The 14,488-nt window shown below is 37.7% G+C and overlaps 3 protein-coding genes across 4 annotated transcripts; all 3 read left to right on the forward strand.

Moving 5' to 3' along the window:
* The first annotated feature begins 3,672 nt into the window (after nt 1-3,672).
* Nucleotides 3,673-10,090, forward strand: LOC133709205 (RNA-binding KH domain-containing protein PEPPER). Of its 2 annotated transcripts, XM_062134867.1 has the most exons (7): nt 3,673-4,198; nt 5,543-5,801; nt 6,202-6,350; nt 6,430-6,684; nt 7,320-7,514; nt 7,843-8,067; nt 9,953-10,090. In XM_062134867.1, the coding sequence occupies exons 1-6, from the start codon at nt 3,812-3,814 to the stop codon at nt 8,056-8,058; spliced, it is 1,461 nt and encodes a 486-aa protein (XP_061990851.1). In that variant the 5' UTR covers nt 3,673-3,811; the 3' UTR covers nt 8,059-8,067; nt 9,953-10,090. The 2 variants fall into 2 exon arrangements, with proteins under 2 accessions (XP_061990851.1, XP_061990850.1); XM_062134866.1 differs by lacking the exon at nt 9,953-10,090 and having other exon boundaries at nt 7,843-8,406.
* Nucleotides 9,497-10,838, forward strand: LOC133709208 (uncharacterized). The gene is made up of 3 exons (XM_062134870.1): nt 9,497-9,793; nt 9,953-10,153; nt 10,641-10,838. The coding sequence occupies exons 1-3, from the start codon at nt 9,683-9,685 to the stop codon at nt 10,674-10,676; spliced, it is 348 nt and encodes a 115-aa protein (XP_061990854.1). The 5' UTR covers nt 9,497-9,682; the 3' UTR covers nt 10,677-10,838.
* A 143-nt stretch (nt 10,839-10,981) lies between these two features.
* On the forward strand, nt 10,982-12,728 carry LOC133709206 (aspartic proteinase nepenthesin-1-like). The gene has a single exon (XM_062134868.1). The coding sequence runs from the start codon at nt 11,345-11,347 to the stop codon at nt 12,719-12,721; it is 1,377 nt and encodes a 458-aa protein (XP_061990852.1). The 5' UTR covers nt 10,982-11,344; the 3' UTR covers nt 12,722-12,728.
* Nucleotides 12,729-14,488: the final 1,760 nt, after the last annotated feature.

Consider the following 14,488-nt stretch of genomic DNA (forward strand, 5'->3'; position numbering starts at 1 on the left):
AAGTTTATAATTAGAGGAGTACTGCACTTTCAATTTGACAATCTCAAGAATGACTAAGAACCCTATATTGTGATTCTCTTCAATTGATCTAGATTTTGATGTTCTAGAAAGCTTGTTCATAAATCTCAATTCAAAGTTGATCCCTAAATTTTATGGCTTTTCTTTTTTCTTTTCTTGATTAATTATGATTAGGGATAAATGAGATTTTTAAGAAAATAATTCTTTATGTAGGGTGTAGTAAGCAAACTGTAGGGTGGCAATAGCCGCACCCTTGAGCTATTCAATTGATGCTCACAAGGTACTATTCAATTGATGCTCACTCCCCTAATTTTGTCCCCTCGCTACTCATCCAATGCTAGTGAGGTTTGAACTAATGACCTCCACGGTGTACAAGCCATAATTCAATGACAATCTTGTTGATGCTTTGATTGTACAAGTTATAGTTCATCTTGATAATATTTTTTTTTCGAGAAGTATTTAGTTAAAATTTTTAATAAGTCAAATATATATTTCTCTTCTCTATGCCGAATTCCAAATAATTAATATTTTTGTATGAGAAGACGAAAATATATGAAGAGTTTAAGACCTAAAAACCACACATGACATCATACCAATAACAGTCATAACTCGAGTAATTTTAGCTATTCTCTAATTACCAACAATAATAAATAGAGTGCGGCTATTGTCGCTCTACTATTTTCTTTTGTTCACCTTCACCCTACTTGCTCATTACACCCTACATTTTAATTTCAATTATTAAAATTACTTATCTAATCCATGTCTCTTTTTAAGAATATCCTTATATGACAAAATAAAAATAAATAAATAAATAATATATATATATATATATATTTTAAAGGAAAATCTCTCATTTAATTTGTACCAAGAAAAAAACTAAAATATATTAAAGTTTTCTAATAAAATCATGATATAATTTAGTTCTATTTTTTTAATTTTTGTTTTCAGTTTCAATGTTCGTCTATTTTAATCTAGGGTCCTTGACCAAAAGCACCAAAATTGGCTAAAATTATCCCACTTACCCCAGTAACAAATTTTTATTCCCACTTACCCTATTTAAAGCAAAATGACAGTTTTGCCCTTAAAGTAATTAATTAATTACATTTACATTTGCCCCTCTCCCTCCACGATCTGCCCTCTCTCTCCACACAATCTGCTCTCTCTCTCTCTCTCTCTGCTCAGAAACACGGCGTCGGAAGATTCATTGACGGTAGAAACAGAAACTCGGCGAGTTTGATGGTCCGCCGGAATTGTGAGATCGGAGAGTTGTCGTTCGCCGTCGCCGTTGACCTCGTCTCCGATTCCAAGCACAACCGCCATGCGAAGAAGAACTCCCAAGCTCCGTCGGTGATGCCCCGGCCTCTGGAAGGACATTCCGGCCAAGCTCCACCACAAGGTCTACAGATTCTCAATGTCGCCGGTAACCGCCTCTCCAGCAAAATCTCCGGCGAGCTCCCTCCGAGTCTGTTGTACCTCGATCTCTCTTCTAATGCTTTCTCCGGCGAGATTCCGAGGAGCATCACCAACCTGATTCAGCTTCAGCTCATCAACCTGTCAAACGATCAGTTTTCCGGTTAGGTTCCGACAATCTTCAGCTTCAGCTGGGTTCCGGCATGAATGGCCTTGGAATTGGTTCTTTTGGGATTGACTAGTCTACTATTGCATCATATCTTTTTACTCCTTTGGCTAGCCCATGCTTTGCCTCGGTTAACATTGCTGTTGGATTTTTCATTGTCATGTATGTGATAACACCCATTATTGGTCTACTATCTACAGCGCCAAACCAATTTTTCTTCCTTTTTTTTTTTTTTTGGATAAAATAGGGCAGAAGCCCAAAATGAAAGAAAAATGGAAAAAAGAAGAAGAAGTTCTATTGGGGCAATAGAGGCCTGTTAAAGGTCTATTAGGGGGCAATAGACGTCTATTGGGGGGCAATAGACGTTTTGAATTAATGTAATCTCCTTGTTTTTTTTTTTTCTATAATCAAAGTTTTATTTGTCTAAATTTAGGGAGATTAGTTCTCATTCTGGCGATTGAAAGTCCTATTGGGGGGCAATAGACGTCTATTAGGGGCAATATTGGGGAGCAATAGTGGTCTATTGCCCCTCTATTGGGGGCAATTAACCTTTCCGGTGAGCTTTTTAGAAAAGTTCGGTGGGCGGCGGTCGGTGACCCGATTCTGGCTGCCGGTGACCGGGCTCCGACGAAGTCCCCTATGGTTTCTCTCTCTTCCATTTTCTTTCTCTCTCTCTCTAAGTAACAAAGGTGAGGGTAAAATGGTATTAAAAAAAATCTTAATGGGGTATTAGGGAAGACCTCCTTAGACTGTTTTGGGTAAGAGGAAATTAAAAAAACTTAATGGGGTAAGTGGGAAAAAAATCTTTAGAAATGGGGTAAATGGACAAAAACCCTTTAATCTATGTCAAAAGATTAGTAAGTTAACAACTATGAACAATGAAGAAGAGATTGATTTTTTTTTTTGTGTGTTTTAAATTTTTACTTTTGTTGTTCACAAAGGGTATTACAAAGATTTTGATGAAGTTAACACTAATGGTTTTGTGAATTGAATAGCGAATTAACAATGAGGAGGCAATAAAAAGACAAAAAAAAAAAAAGTAATAGATTCAAATTTGGGTGGAGAAGATGAAGATTATTGTTATCCAATGAGAAATTAAGTAGTTTTGTATTTAATTAATTGATTATGAATTTATATTTCTTACATATTTAAGTTTTAGAAAATTAGTGTACTTATTAATTATTTTGCTATTGGGTAATATAGTCTTTCTATAATTCAAATGTTTGTCGGGTGAACTAAGAAAATAGTAGGGTGGCAATAGCCGCACCCTAATAAATATATTCTATTATTTCCATTAAAAAATAAAAAATGTGTGAAATATATATATTTATTTATTTTTCTTTACCCTTTACGACCTGAGATTAGACCGGTTTATTATATATCCAGTTCGAATTTCATAAGAAAACTTCAATTTTTTTTAAAAGCCCGACCCGATCGGTTAGGTCCGGGTTGTTTTCCAGTCTTTCAGGTCCAAACGCCCAGCCTTACTTAAGAGATGTGGGCAAGCTGTGAAATTACAGCCACCGCCTCAGGCTCCCCCTCGTGGTTTGGAGGGAGACCACAAAGACCACCATGCAAAGATTCCAATAAATTAAGCGAAAAGAGACCTAGCCTTCTCCCAAGTGCGTGCATCCCACCACCAAAAATAATCCAGTCTCCAAGCAATGTCAACACAAAAATGGCAAAGGACATATCAAGCACGAAAGACAAGTTCTAGCACTCTCGGTTTACTTTACAGACTAGGATCAACATTGCAATCAAATCTTTCCCGATCCAATGAAACAGAACTCCATCGTAAACTTCTCAAAATCTTAGAAGATCTCCACCAAACTGCAAACGCTAACATCTTCTAACAATAGTCGGTTATAGCACATTAAAGACGTCAATTCTAAGAGTGATTTTGTCGCAATAATGGAACGCCGGTAGAATTAAATATCCATAGTTTAGTTATTATAATTTAATTTTTTTTCCAACTATAAATTGAAAACAAGCAAATCCTTCCAAAGTTCCAAACCATCATAGGACATGACCCAAAAAAGAAAAGTCGGTATAAAAGAGTCCTATTTCACATGTCTATGCATATTTCTCCTACAAGGCTAAAACACCCCCCATATTAGTCTTTTCTTTCTGCAAATACTGGGCTTCACCAAAACCCCTTTTTCCGTTTTCTCCCATCTCTCACTGTCCACCTTTAACCCTAACCCTTCTCTCCCCAAAATGGCCACCGCCCAACCCTCCGAGAACGGCTCCGCCAAGGCTCCGGAACCCGACCCGCGACCCGAACCCGTCACCGAATCCGCCACAACTGCCGCGCCCGACTCCGACCCGTCCACCACTACAATCGATAACAACCAAAATCGGAACCCCGACTCCGAATCCGCTCCTTCCGAGGCTCCGGTGATGACTTCCAGCAGCGATGCCGTGTCCGCCGCCGATAAAAGATGGCCGGGGTGGCCCGGCGACTGTGTTTTCCGGCTGATTGTGCCGGTTCTTAAGGTCGGGAGCATTATCGGCCGGAAAGGCGAGCTCATTAAGAAGATGTGTGAGGAGACAAGAGCTCGCATTCGCGTCCTTGACGGCGCCGCAGGGACTACTGATCGCATCGTATGTCGTGCTTCCCTTTTCTCTTTATCTAGGGTTTGCTTTTTTCAATTGCTTCTTTTAAATGCTACCAGGTCCTCTGCTTAGCTCTAAAGAATGAAATAAGTAGAAAATAGAGTAAAGTTGTTGAATTTAGTTTTGGGTTCTTAGAAAGTATGAAGATTTATTAGCCAGGATGAAGCTTTGAACTATACTAGGATTGGTGGAATTTTTTTTAGTCTAATGGTTCTTAAGGGTCTATACTTTGCTTTGCGGGTGCTAACCTGTCTGAGCACATACATAATATCGAAGATTTAAATTTGAATTATTGGAATTCACTAGCCGTCTCTTAAGGTAGTAAAAACCCAAACTGCAAAATTGATCGAATTCTGGTGTTTGGTTATTAGATGCTTGCTTATGAAATACTGGGAAAGCAATGATTTTTTTTTGCGTGGTTGTTTAGTTTTTGGTTTTTGTCTCGTGAAGAAGCCTGAAAAATCTAAAATCTGAGAATGGGATTAGCAATGGCTATCTGTGATTTGATGATGTGCCATTGTTCCATGAAATTCTTTGCATTCTGCACATGAAAGGGCATAAGACATGTGACTACCGATGAACCTGTTTTTTTTTTTTGAGCTCCATCTATTTGATAATAATAAGATTTAATGCCTTGATAAGAGATTTGTCACGGCTGTCGACTGTGTGTAGCCAAACTAACTCCTTTACCAAAGCAGCAGCCATGATTAATTTTCCAACCAGAATTCCTTTTTATTGCATGATTAAAGACTTGAGCTAATCTCTAGCTTTATACTTCTTTTCCCATGGGAAACTTAATTCCTTAATCTCAATGTGGTCCTATCACTGTTTCTCTGGCTGTAGTTCTTCTTTGCACTTGCTTGGGAATTGAGATGCAATTGTGTGTGATTTCATTTGTTGGTTAGTTGGTTTGCAGGTTGCTTGGTTAATCGATGATGTATTTACTTTTGGCTTTATCATCAAATTATATTAGTACTCCAAAATGGTAACATAAATCTGATTTTGAACAGGTTATTTAGCTTACATAATTATTTGTTATATCAACTTTTTTACTTGAAAACAAGATATTAGTAAGTTTAGGAGAGACCTCCAAAAGTTACAGTTCGCAGTTCTGTTGTAGATTTGACAAGTCTGCAATTCTCTAGTTGCACTTTTCAAGAGTTTAGAAAACTAATAAGGGTGTGTATTGAATGCTTTTCATGCTCTGCATCTGAGATTGACACGTTAGCAACCTTCCACGGATACATGTCACCTCAACTAGCAATTTGACTTAAATGTCTACATTGGTATCATTCTTTGTCACAACATTTCTGATACAATCTGTTTACTTAGGTGCTGATCTCCGGAAGGGAAGAGCCAGAGGCTCCTCTTTCCCCTGCAATGGATGCTGTCATAAGAGTATTCAAACGTGTCGCTGGATTATCTGAGAGTGCAGGCGAGGCAGAGTTGTCTGGTGCTGCTGGAGTTGCATTCTGTTCCATCCGTTTGTTGGTAGCATCCACACAAGCGATTAATTTAATTGGAAAACAAGGATCATTAATCAAATCTATACAGGAGAGTACTGCTGCTTCTGTGCGAGTATTATCTGGAGGTATGTTTTTAGTGTGGCACAGTATTGATCTTCTCTAATATTTTCAGTGGTTTCCGTATCTTATCTTCATTGTCATACCAGTGTTCAAGTCATCCTTTTTTCTCCAATGCAGAGTATAATTATCATGTAGCTATTTTATGTGGTTATCACCGTTTCAAATTAGCAAGGAGTCACTTACAGAAATTTGGAACTAAAATGATTCTTGTATTTAAGTTTCCATTCTTTTCTTTTGTGCTTTACTTTTAAAGCTTAGATTTGCAATCAGTGATCTAGATTCCAGTATTTTCTATACCTGTTATCCCTAGTTGTCGTTTGTTCTCAAGTTCTTTTGCCTCTTCGAATGAATGATATTCTTACTTCTCTAAACAAGGCATCTGATACCTAATATTTGTTCTGGCAGAAGAGGTTCCATTCTATGCTGCCGCTGATGAGAGGATTATTGAAATGCAGGGAGAAACCTTAAAGGTGCTCAAAGCTCTAGAAGCAGTAGTGTCTCACCTGAGGAAGTTTTTGGTCGATCATAGTGTTCTTCCTCTTTTTGAGAAAACTGTAAGCTTAAATTCTGCTGATGTTTTCTGTGATTTAATTTATTCGCATTGTTGTTTATTGACTATGGGTGCATCTTCAGTACACTGCTCCAGTTTCTCAAGAACGCCAACCAGATCCCTGGGCTGACAAGTCGTTGCTTCATACTGCAACTCAAACTGGAGGTGGCACTAATTATCCTCTCACAGCTACGCGGGAATCTTTGTTTCTCAGCCGTGAGTCGCAATTGGAATCACAACTCCCATCCTCTGGACTTTCCATTTATGGACAAGAGGCTTCTCTTTCTTCAATACGTTCTTCAGGACTTGGCCGTCCTGGTGCTCCTATTGTTACTCAGGTTCATCTTTCTTACTGTTTCATCCTTTTAGCTTATAATTCTTACGTTCCAGTAACAAAGCTCATTTATGTCTTGACTTGCACTATAACACACAACCACGGTTGACTTTATTCTCTTAGCTTTGGCTTTTCTAGTCCTAAACCTGATTTACATGGTATCATTAGTAATATATGTGTCATGTTTTAAGCTCTAAATCTGAGGCCATGCACTCACTATGAAGTTGTATGTTTTACAAAAGGACTCGGTGTATTTGAGAACAAATGTCTTGATGTAGGGCATATTGTGAAACATTGTTGTCAATTGGAAACCTATAGTGCTAGAATGTGTCAGGCTGTGTTGCATATGCCAGTTTCTCTATATATACTCTGAATTTCTGTTGTTGTTCATGAAACAACTATTAGTGTGAATAGGGCTACACAAGAAATAAGAAACCTGTAATCTTGAGATTGATTCTGCTTCAGTCTTGTATTTTGTTGTTCTATGTATGAATTCTTGATAACAATATATTCTCTGCTGCATTCTATAGGGAGATTACCCAAACAATGCAAATCCTCTTTGTCTTATGCCGAGGACATCATTGGGGTATTTTTCTGTTCTATGTTAACAGTATTTTCTCTGCTGCATTCTATAATCAGATTACGCAAACAATGCAAATTCCTCTGTCTTATGCTGAGGACATTATTGGAGTTGAAGGGAGGAGTATTGAATTTATTCGTCGTAGTAGTGGAGCCTTGTTAACTGTACAAGAGAGCAGGGGACTACCTGATGAAATTACAGTGGAAATAAAAGGCACCTCATCACAGGTTCAGGCGGCTCAACAACTGATTCAGGTATGCTTGCCAATGGAACAGAAAAAGCCCATCTATACTGAATAAATAAAAGATAAATAAAGGAAAAGGAGGTTTCATTTGTTGTTCCTTTTTTTTTTTTTTGGATGAAATATTATTAATTTCATATAATTGCTTGTGAAAGCACTTATATCACTACTATCAGTTGGGTTTATAAATATGTGGTTCACTGAATTTATATTTTTCTATCAAATAACTCAGATACTGATACGTCTTTGACAAGTTTGAAACAACAAATTTATTTGAGTAATATCTTGAGTAAGAAAAGATTCGAGTTTAAACACACTATTCTTTTCTTCTATATTTTCAGGAAGTTATAGCAACCAGCAACAAGGATCAAATTCCAAGCAGCTATGGCAGGATGGATACCGGATTGAGGTCATCCTACTCTCAGTTAGATTCTATATCTTACCCTTCCTCTTCAGTATCCTCGCTACCTTATGATGCGTATGGAAATTCAATACCATCACAACAACCTTATGGATCTTCCGGTCTAGGAGGAGGCTACAGCACATTCCGGCTTTGAATAAAAATGGTAATCAAACACCAATGGTGGTTTCTCTACTTGGACTAATTATTTCCAATTAATTCTGATTAGAGAAAATTTAATGCACCTTGGTGTAGTATTTGTAAAGTGTCAGAGCGGGGCGGGATCCCTTTAAGTTACCTCATATCATCAGATTAGATCTGTTGGTAGCTTTTCAGGTTGCTAATCTTGAAGGGGGGGATAAAAGAAAAAATTGTAATGAAACAGTAGAAACTTTCTTTATGTTTCATAAATTTGTGCATTAGGATGGATGGGAGTGAGCATTTTGCAGTTCTGTTTTTTCTTTACTTGAATCAAACTTTGGCTTCCAATTTGTTCTTTTGAATATTTGCTGAATTTTTGCCACCCTCTGAACTCATTTCATCTAGATTCATTTTAAATTCCTATAATCTTTATTAAAAAAACATTTGTTAATACTCCTGAATTTTAATAATTCCTTTAAACTCCACCATGAATAATGTAAAGAAAGATGGATGTGCGTTTTGAATGCTGTAATTGTCATTATAAATGAGATCAAATAATTAAATTCTAATATAATAAGATGTGGAAAAGTCTCGGGGACTAATATAATAAAATGTAGAAGATTATTGGAAGCTACCTGTTGTCTAATTAACAAGAAATGCATTATTGTAGTAGGTCATAAGTAATGCACTATTACTCTTATTAAAGAAAAACATCTTATTGAACTCAATTTTTAATATAATAAACTTAATCAAATGGTGGAAGATGAAATTACTCAATCCAATCTTGTTTTTTTTTGTGGGACAGAAATCTAATATTGCCAGAGAAAGAGAGCCTTCTATACTTTTAAAGCTATATTCTTACACGCCAAACTCTATTCACTATTTCAAAAATGTGGATAATCAATATTTATGTGTGGCCTCGTTGAAACTTCATCGGGAAAAAACTGAATGCTAAATTCTGACATAAAAATTCAACGACTTTGTGAGAACCACACCATTAACCAAATGCGACATGCGCTGTAATTATTCCATTTCAAGATTTTTGTTTTGGTTCAATTTTTTGGCTTAAGCCTTTTTCTTTCTTAAAAACTATTGAAACTGCGATGGAAAATCTGTGTTTATTTTTTTTTCTTCAATATATTTTACAAATACATCAAAAAAAAAAAAAAAAAAAAAATCATCTACAATACATTAATGTACCGATATATCAAGTAGACTAGCTTAAATACAGACGTAGACTAGCTCAGTACATGGGTAGACATGTAGGGAGCTAGTCTACTTTTGTACCGAGCTAAATACAGCGAACTTAATCTAATGTATCGGTACATTAATATACTGAAGTATTTTCCCAAAAAAAAAATGTGACATTTTCTTGCTAAGACTAAAACCTCAATAACGGCCGGGATAGCAGAAGAAGCCAAGATAAGAATTAAAACCAGCACCGTTGTGACTGAAGAAGACTAACACTCGGCTCCTCTTCTCTTCCTGAGACTATAATATATATGGTGTTATCTACAAGCCGCTCTTTTGAAACCACCCATTCTTAAACACACAAGCTTTCTTCTTCTTCTTCCTCCGCTCTCAAATTTTCGAATTCAAAAGAACCCAGAAAAAAAAAAAAAAAAAAAAAAAAACTAAAGATGCCGACGCTGAACCTGTTCACGAATGTTCCAGTGGATGCAGTGATAGCCTCTGACATTCTCAAGGACGCCACCAAAGCCGTCGCCAAAATCATCGGCAAACCCGAGTCCGTTAAGTCTCTCCCTTTTCCTCCCTCTTTCTCGTCTTCCATCTTTTCTCTTGTTCTGGGTGTGCACACAAGGTGTTCGATGAAAGTACTGAACCAATTTATAGTAGAGTAATTTCTGAAGTTCAATCATATTCATGTTTACTTGTTCTGTTTTCTTCAGTATGTGATGATTTTGCTCAATGGGAGCGTGCCGATTGCGTTTGCCGGCACGGAAGAGCCCGCCGCGTATGGGGAGTTGATCTCCATTGGGGGTATTGGACCCAGTGTTAATGGGAAGCTGAGTTCAACTATTGCGGAGATTCTGGAGACCAAGCTTTCCATAGATAGCTCCCGCTTCTACATCAAATTTTATGACGTTCAGGTCAGTACCATCATTGTTTTGTTTTAGAATGCCTCGGTGTTTAAGCACTTACAACTTTTGCTACTCCACTCTACTGGTCTTCGGTATTTGATGCTCCGTATATATATGCTCTTCATGTTGCTTGAAACATAATTTGGGTTTATCTGGGCGTGCAGTGCAAATAGTGTTTTCTGCTTAGTTTTGGTGCTAATAGCTTAAATTTCAAGACAGGTTTTCTGGATATGGATGTTGCTTTCCAATCTGATAATCAGAATATAATCCTAACGCGCTAATCGAACGAATTAATATAGATCAATTCAACGATCTATATTTGATTCCGTTTGCATTCTAATCAGTAGATATGGTTTGAGTATCTTTGGTAGTAGCATGGTTATTGCAATCCATGTGAAAGTTATTAGCTGGCTCTTATCTCAACAATGGTTATTCAGTATTGATTTGCTCTTAATTGTTTACTAATCAGTTTGTGCGCTCATCTTTTATGTTTCAGCGGCCATTTTTTGGCTTTAACGGCTCAACATTCTGATCACGACGGTCTTGGGGGACTATTCATTACATTTTGAAGACTGGTTGGCCAATGGCTTATTCTTACCCTCAGCATCTCTCTAGATAGAACTCTTATGTCTACTCTTGGATGTGGTTATTTGACAGTTATTTTTATCAGAAAGAGTTCATCTCAGCTTCATTATTTACTAGTTGCCGTGGTGACATTTGGTGAAGAGGAAAAGCGTTGACACGAGGTTTGGGATGCCTTGAGTCAACACTTTTGCTTGTAAATATCTTATAGAATGAGAAATGTTCTCACCGGCACATGTCAAGAATTCATGGTCATAAGTCGTAGCGCTCAATCTTTAGATTTAGTATTGAGGACTGAGATTAAATAAATGTTTCTAATGACCGATTCAGATACAGAAAGAAAACCAAAATTAATTCCTCAGAGGCGCAAAAGTATGTACATGCATGCATCGCAAAAGGACATAAATAGCAAAATTCTAACGTATTAAATATCTCAGCTGTTACCTATTAACGAATAATTTTTAAAATGGTAAATTTTCATAGCTTTTACACAGTTTAACCAAAAAGGAAAAAGACATCATGATGTTTGCAGGACCTCAACAGATAGGCATCTAGTGATCTAATATAAACCATTTCCCAAATGCTTCATTTTCACAGATTGCTCTGAGAGATTCGAAAATGGCAGCAGCTTCCCAACCCGTTTTAATCTTTTTCCTTATTGCAGTCTCTGCATTCCATCAAACACTTTCGAAACCTAATGGTTTCAGCCTCAAGCTCATCCCCAGAGACTCCCCCGAGTCTCCTCTGTACCCAGGAAACCTCACTACACTTGAACGAATCGAAAGATTGATCGAGTTCTCCCGAGCCAGGGCTCGCTATGTGGAACTAACTTCGTCTCCAAATGCAACCATCTTGTACCCCGAAAACATACGTCTCACTTTGCTTCGTGATAACTTCTTCTACACGGTGCAGGTAGGTGTTGGAACTCCAGCCACAGGAGTGTTCCTGCTTCTAGACACTGGCGGTGGCCTAATCTGGACGCAGTGCCTACCTTGCTTAAATTGCTATCCGCAAAGAACTCCCATGTTCGATTCGAGTAAATCCAGCACTTATCAAAAGCTTCCTTGCAGCCACCGTTTTTGTCAAGGCGACCGTCCCCTCTACAAATGTGTCAATGATGAGTGTGTCTACAACATTAACTACGGTGGAGGGGCATCGACTGCAGGCATCGCTTCCATGGAAACATTCACATTTCCAGTCGACACCGCCACTACTACTCGAATTGGTCAAATTGTTTTTGGTTGCTCAAAGTATAGCCGAAACGTTCAATTTGCCAAAGGTGGTGTCATTTCAGGGGTCATGGGATTGAGCTTGTCTCCGGATTCATTGGCTTCACAGTTGTCTGATGTGACACAGAAACGTTTCTCATATTGCTTGGTACCTTTCACTCAAGCACAGCAGGCACCAAGTCTGGTAAGGTTTGGGGATGATATTCCCCACCCATCCTCAAATATTCAGACAACTCCTTTTGTACCAACACCCGGATCCCATTACTTTCAATTAAATTTGTTGGACATAAGTGTCGGATTTCGCAAGCTAGGGTTTCCCCCAGGTACCTTTACGGCGAGGCCAGATGGTTCAGGCGGCTGCATCGTTGACTCCGGTGCACTGATACCTCAGATCGATCAAAATGCCCAAGGCGGACGCAACGCCTACAGGCAGGTGATGTCTGCGTTTCAGAGCTATTATAATTCTTTCCAGCAGCTTACGAGGATCGGTAAAGTGCCTCAAGGGTTTGCATTGTGTTACAAGTATCCCCAAGATTTTAATCAATTTACCAGCATGACATATCATTTTGAGGATGCGGATTATATTGTGGATCCGAAATATGTGAATTTTTATGATCAGCAGGGAGGCTACTTTTGTGTTGCGTTGTTGCCTGGAAATGGGAAGAGTATTCTTGGAGCATGGCATCAGCAAAATATGAGGGTGACGTACGATGGCAACATTAACTCACTCCAATTCTCTGTTGAGACTTGTTCTTATGATGTTTAACATTGGATTCGATCTATTCATTTATTCTCCTCTTTGTTTGGGGTGTGTAACTCTCAAGTATGAATAATTTGATGGGTTGAAGATTTTGGAACTAAGTTTTGCTTGTTCATTATATTGTGTGCAACATTCTGTCTTTGATTGATCCATTGTCCCTTTTTATTTTGGATCATATATGGGCGAGGGAAGAAACGAATTTGAGACATTTTCAAAACTTTCTTGGAGAAAAATGATTTAACCACTAGACTACATATATGCTAGTTGGCAAACTCCATTATATCTTTAATTTGGCCAAGCTGATCTGATGGGAAAACAATGCCACCGGCCGGTTGTGAAACTAATGCTCAGATTACGGCTAACCTAGCAAGGCGTTATAAATATTGAATCTGAACTGGGAGCAGGGGCACTCTTGTTCTACTATTATTGGTTCAAACGTATAAAAAATTCATTTGACCACAATTAGGATAAATGGATAATGTATATAATGTACTTGCATTATTCAGTGGTAGAATTGGTACGTATTTGCCTATTTGGTAATGAAGGAACACGTACAATTAGGCGATCGCTTGTGGTTGTGGAATGTGCAGTGCGGACTCAAAAGATAGTTTTTGAGGAAGGGTTTTTATCATAGATGGGATCTGACTTTTTCAGACCGGACAGAATGGTACACGGACTTTCAAAGTGATATCAAATAGGTACCTAAATTTTCAAAACCACGTCAATAAACTGTTTCTATCTATATTTCGTTATCCCTCCGTTAAGTTCAGAGGCAAATCAGACATTTCACTTAAATTGACCACTAAAATGAATATCATAACCTCATATGATGTGGATAAACACATTTCTCTCCTTTCTATCTTTTTTTTTTTTTTTTGACTTTGTCAAGGGGAACCCAAAGGCTTCCTAGGCCCAAGATAAACCCCTTCGGCGCATGTGAAATGCTCCAACTGTGCATTGCAGCACAGTGCCTGACCACTTTGACAGCTTCGGGGTTCGAACCTAGGTTGGGGAGCACACCCAACTAGGCAATAACCACTAGGCCACTTGCAGTGGTTTCTCTCCTTTCTATCTTATTTTCCCTTCAAAAACAGTCTACTCTTTCCCCCAATACTATTCATGTGAAACTTTCCATCATATTTTACCTCCAATTATTGTTTCCCTATAAATTAATAATAGCAATCAATTACTAACATTCCAGCATCATGTTTTCTTGAATAATTTTTATTGTTCTTCAAAAATTAGCTCAAAATTAGCTCCAAGCTAGCACACTCGATGCCATTATACTCATGCATATGCCTGAACAATTTTTCACTATACGCAAAAGATCGAGTCTAAGGCTCTGAGACCATTTTGTTTGATATTAACAGAAGCGTAAATATGAAATAATTTGGATAGGGAGATAGGGGTATAATGCATAAATCACAAACGATTTAGAAGATGTACAACCCCAAAAGCATGTACCCAGTTCCTAGAGAGAGATATGGAGAGACACTCAAAATACCTAATGATAATAAAAATGTTCTCTTATGAATATATACTTCTCAAATGTCTCTATTACCCTCTTACTCAACTAGACTAGCCTACTTATTTATAGGCATACATTAAACAATGGCATAACTATGTCAATTACAATAAATATAAGTACTAGACCGTCACTGTAAACCTTAAAACTTCTTGACTCCTATAATCAATGAAGTCTCTAGCTCTCATCATTATTCGCACAATAACTCTTAATATAATCCTAAATTAACTTTTATATCCAACAGATAA

Source organism: Rosa rugosa, chromosome 5 (genome assembly GCF_958449725.1).
Source record: "Rosa rugosa chromosome 5, drRosRugo1.1, whole genome shotgun sequence".
Lineage (NCBI taxonomy): Eukaryota > Viridiplantae > Streptophyta > Magnoliopsida > Rosales > Rosaceae > Rosa > Rosa rugosa.

What these genes read in the sequence shown, in the direction of transcription:
- LOC133709205 (XM_062134867.1), top strand. Translation starts at nt 3,812, where the DNA reads ATGGCCACCGCCCAACCCTCCGAGAACGGCTCCGCCAAGGCTCCGGAA. An exon ending in CAGGGACTACTGATCGCATC is followed by an intron (nt 4,199 to 5,542) that starts GTATGTCGTGCT and finishes CTGTTTACTTAG; the next exon opens with GTGCTGATCTCCGGAAGGGA. An exon ending in CGGCTCAACAACTGATTCAG is followed by an intron (nt 7,515 to 7,842) that starts GTATGCTTGCCA and finishes CTATATTTTCAG; the next exon opens with GAAGTTATAGCAACCAGCAA.
- LOC133709208 (XM_062134870.1), top strand. Translation starts at nt 9,683, where the DNA reads ATGCCGACGCTGAACCTGTTCACGAATGTTCCAGTGGATGCAGTGATA. An exon ending in TCATCGGCAAACCCGAGTCC is followed by an intron (nt 9,794 to 9,952) that starts GTTAAGTCTCTC and finishes TGTTTTCTTCAG; the next exon opens with TATGTGATGATTTTGCTCAA. An exon ending in TCAAATTTTATGACGTTCAG is followed by an intron (nt 10,154 to 10,640) that starts GTCAGTACCATC and finishes TTTATGTTTCAG; the next exon opens with CGGCCATTTTTTGGCTTTAA.
- LOC133709206 (XM_062134868.1), top strand. Translation starts at nt 11,345, where the DNA reads ATGGCAGCAGCTTCCCAACCCGTTTTAATCTTTTTCCTTATTGCAGTC.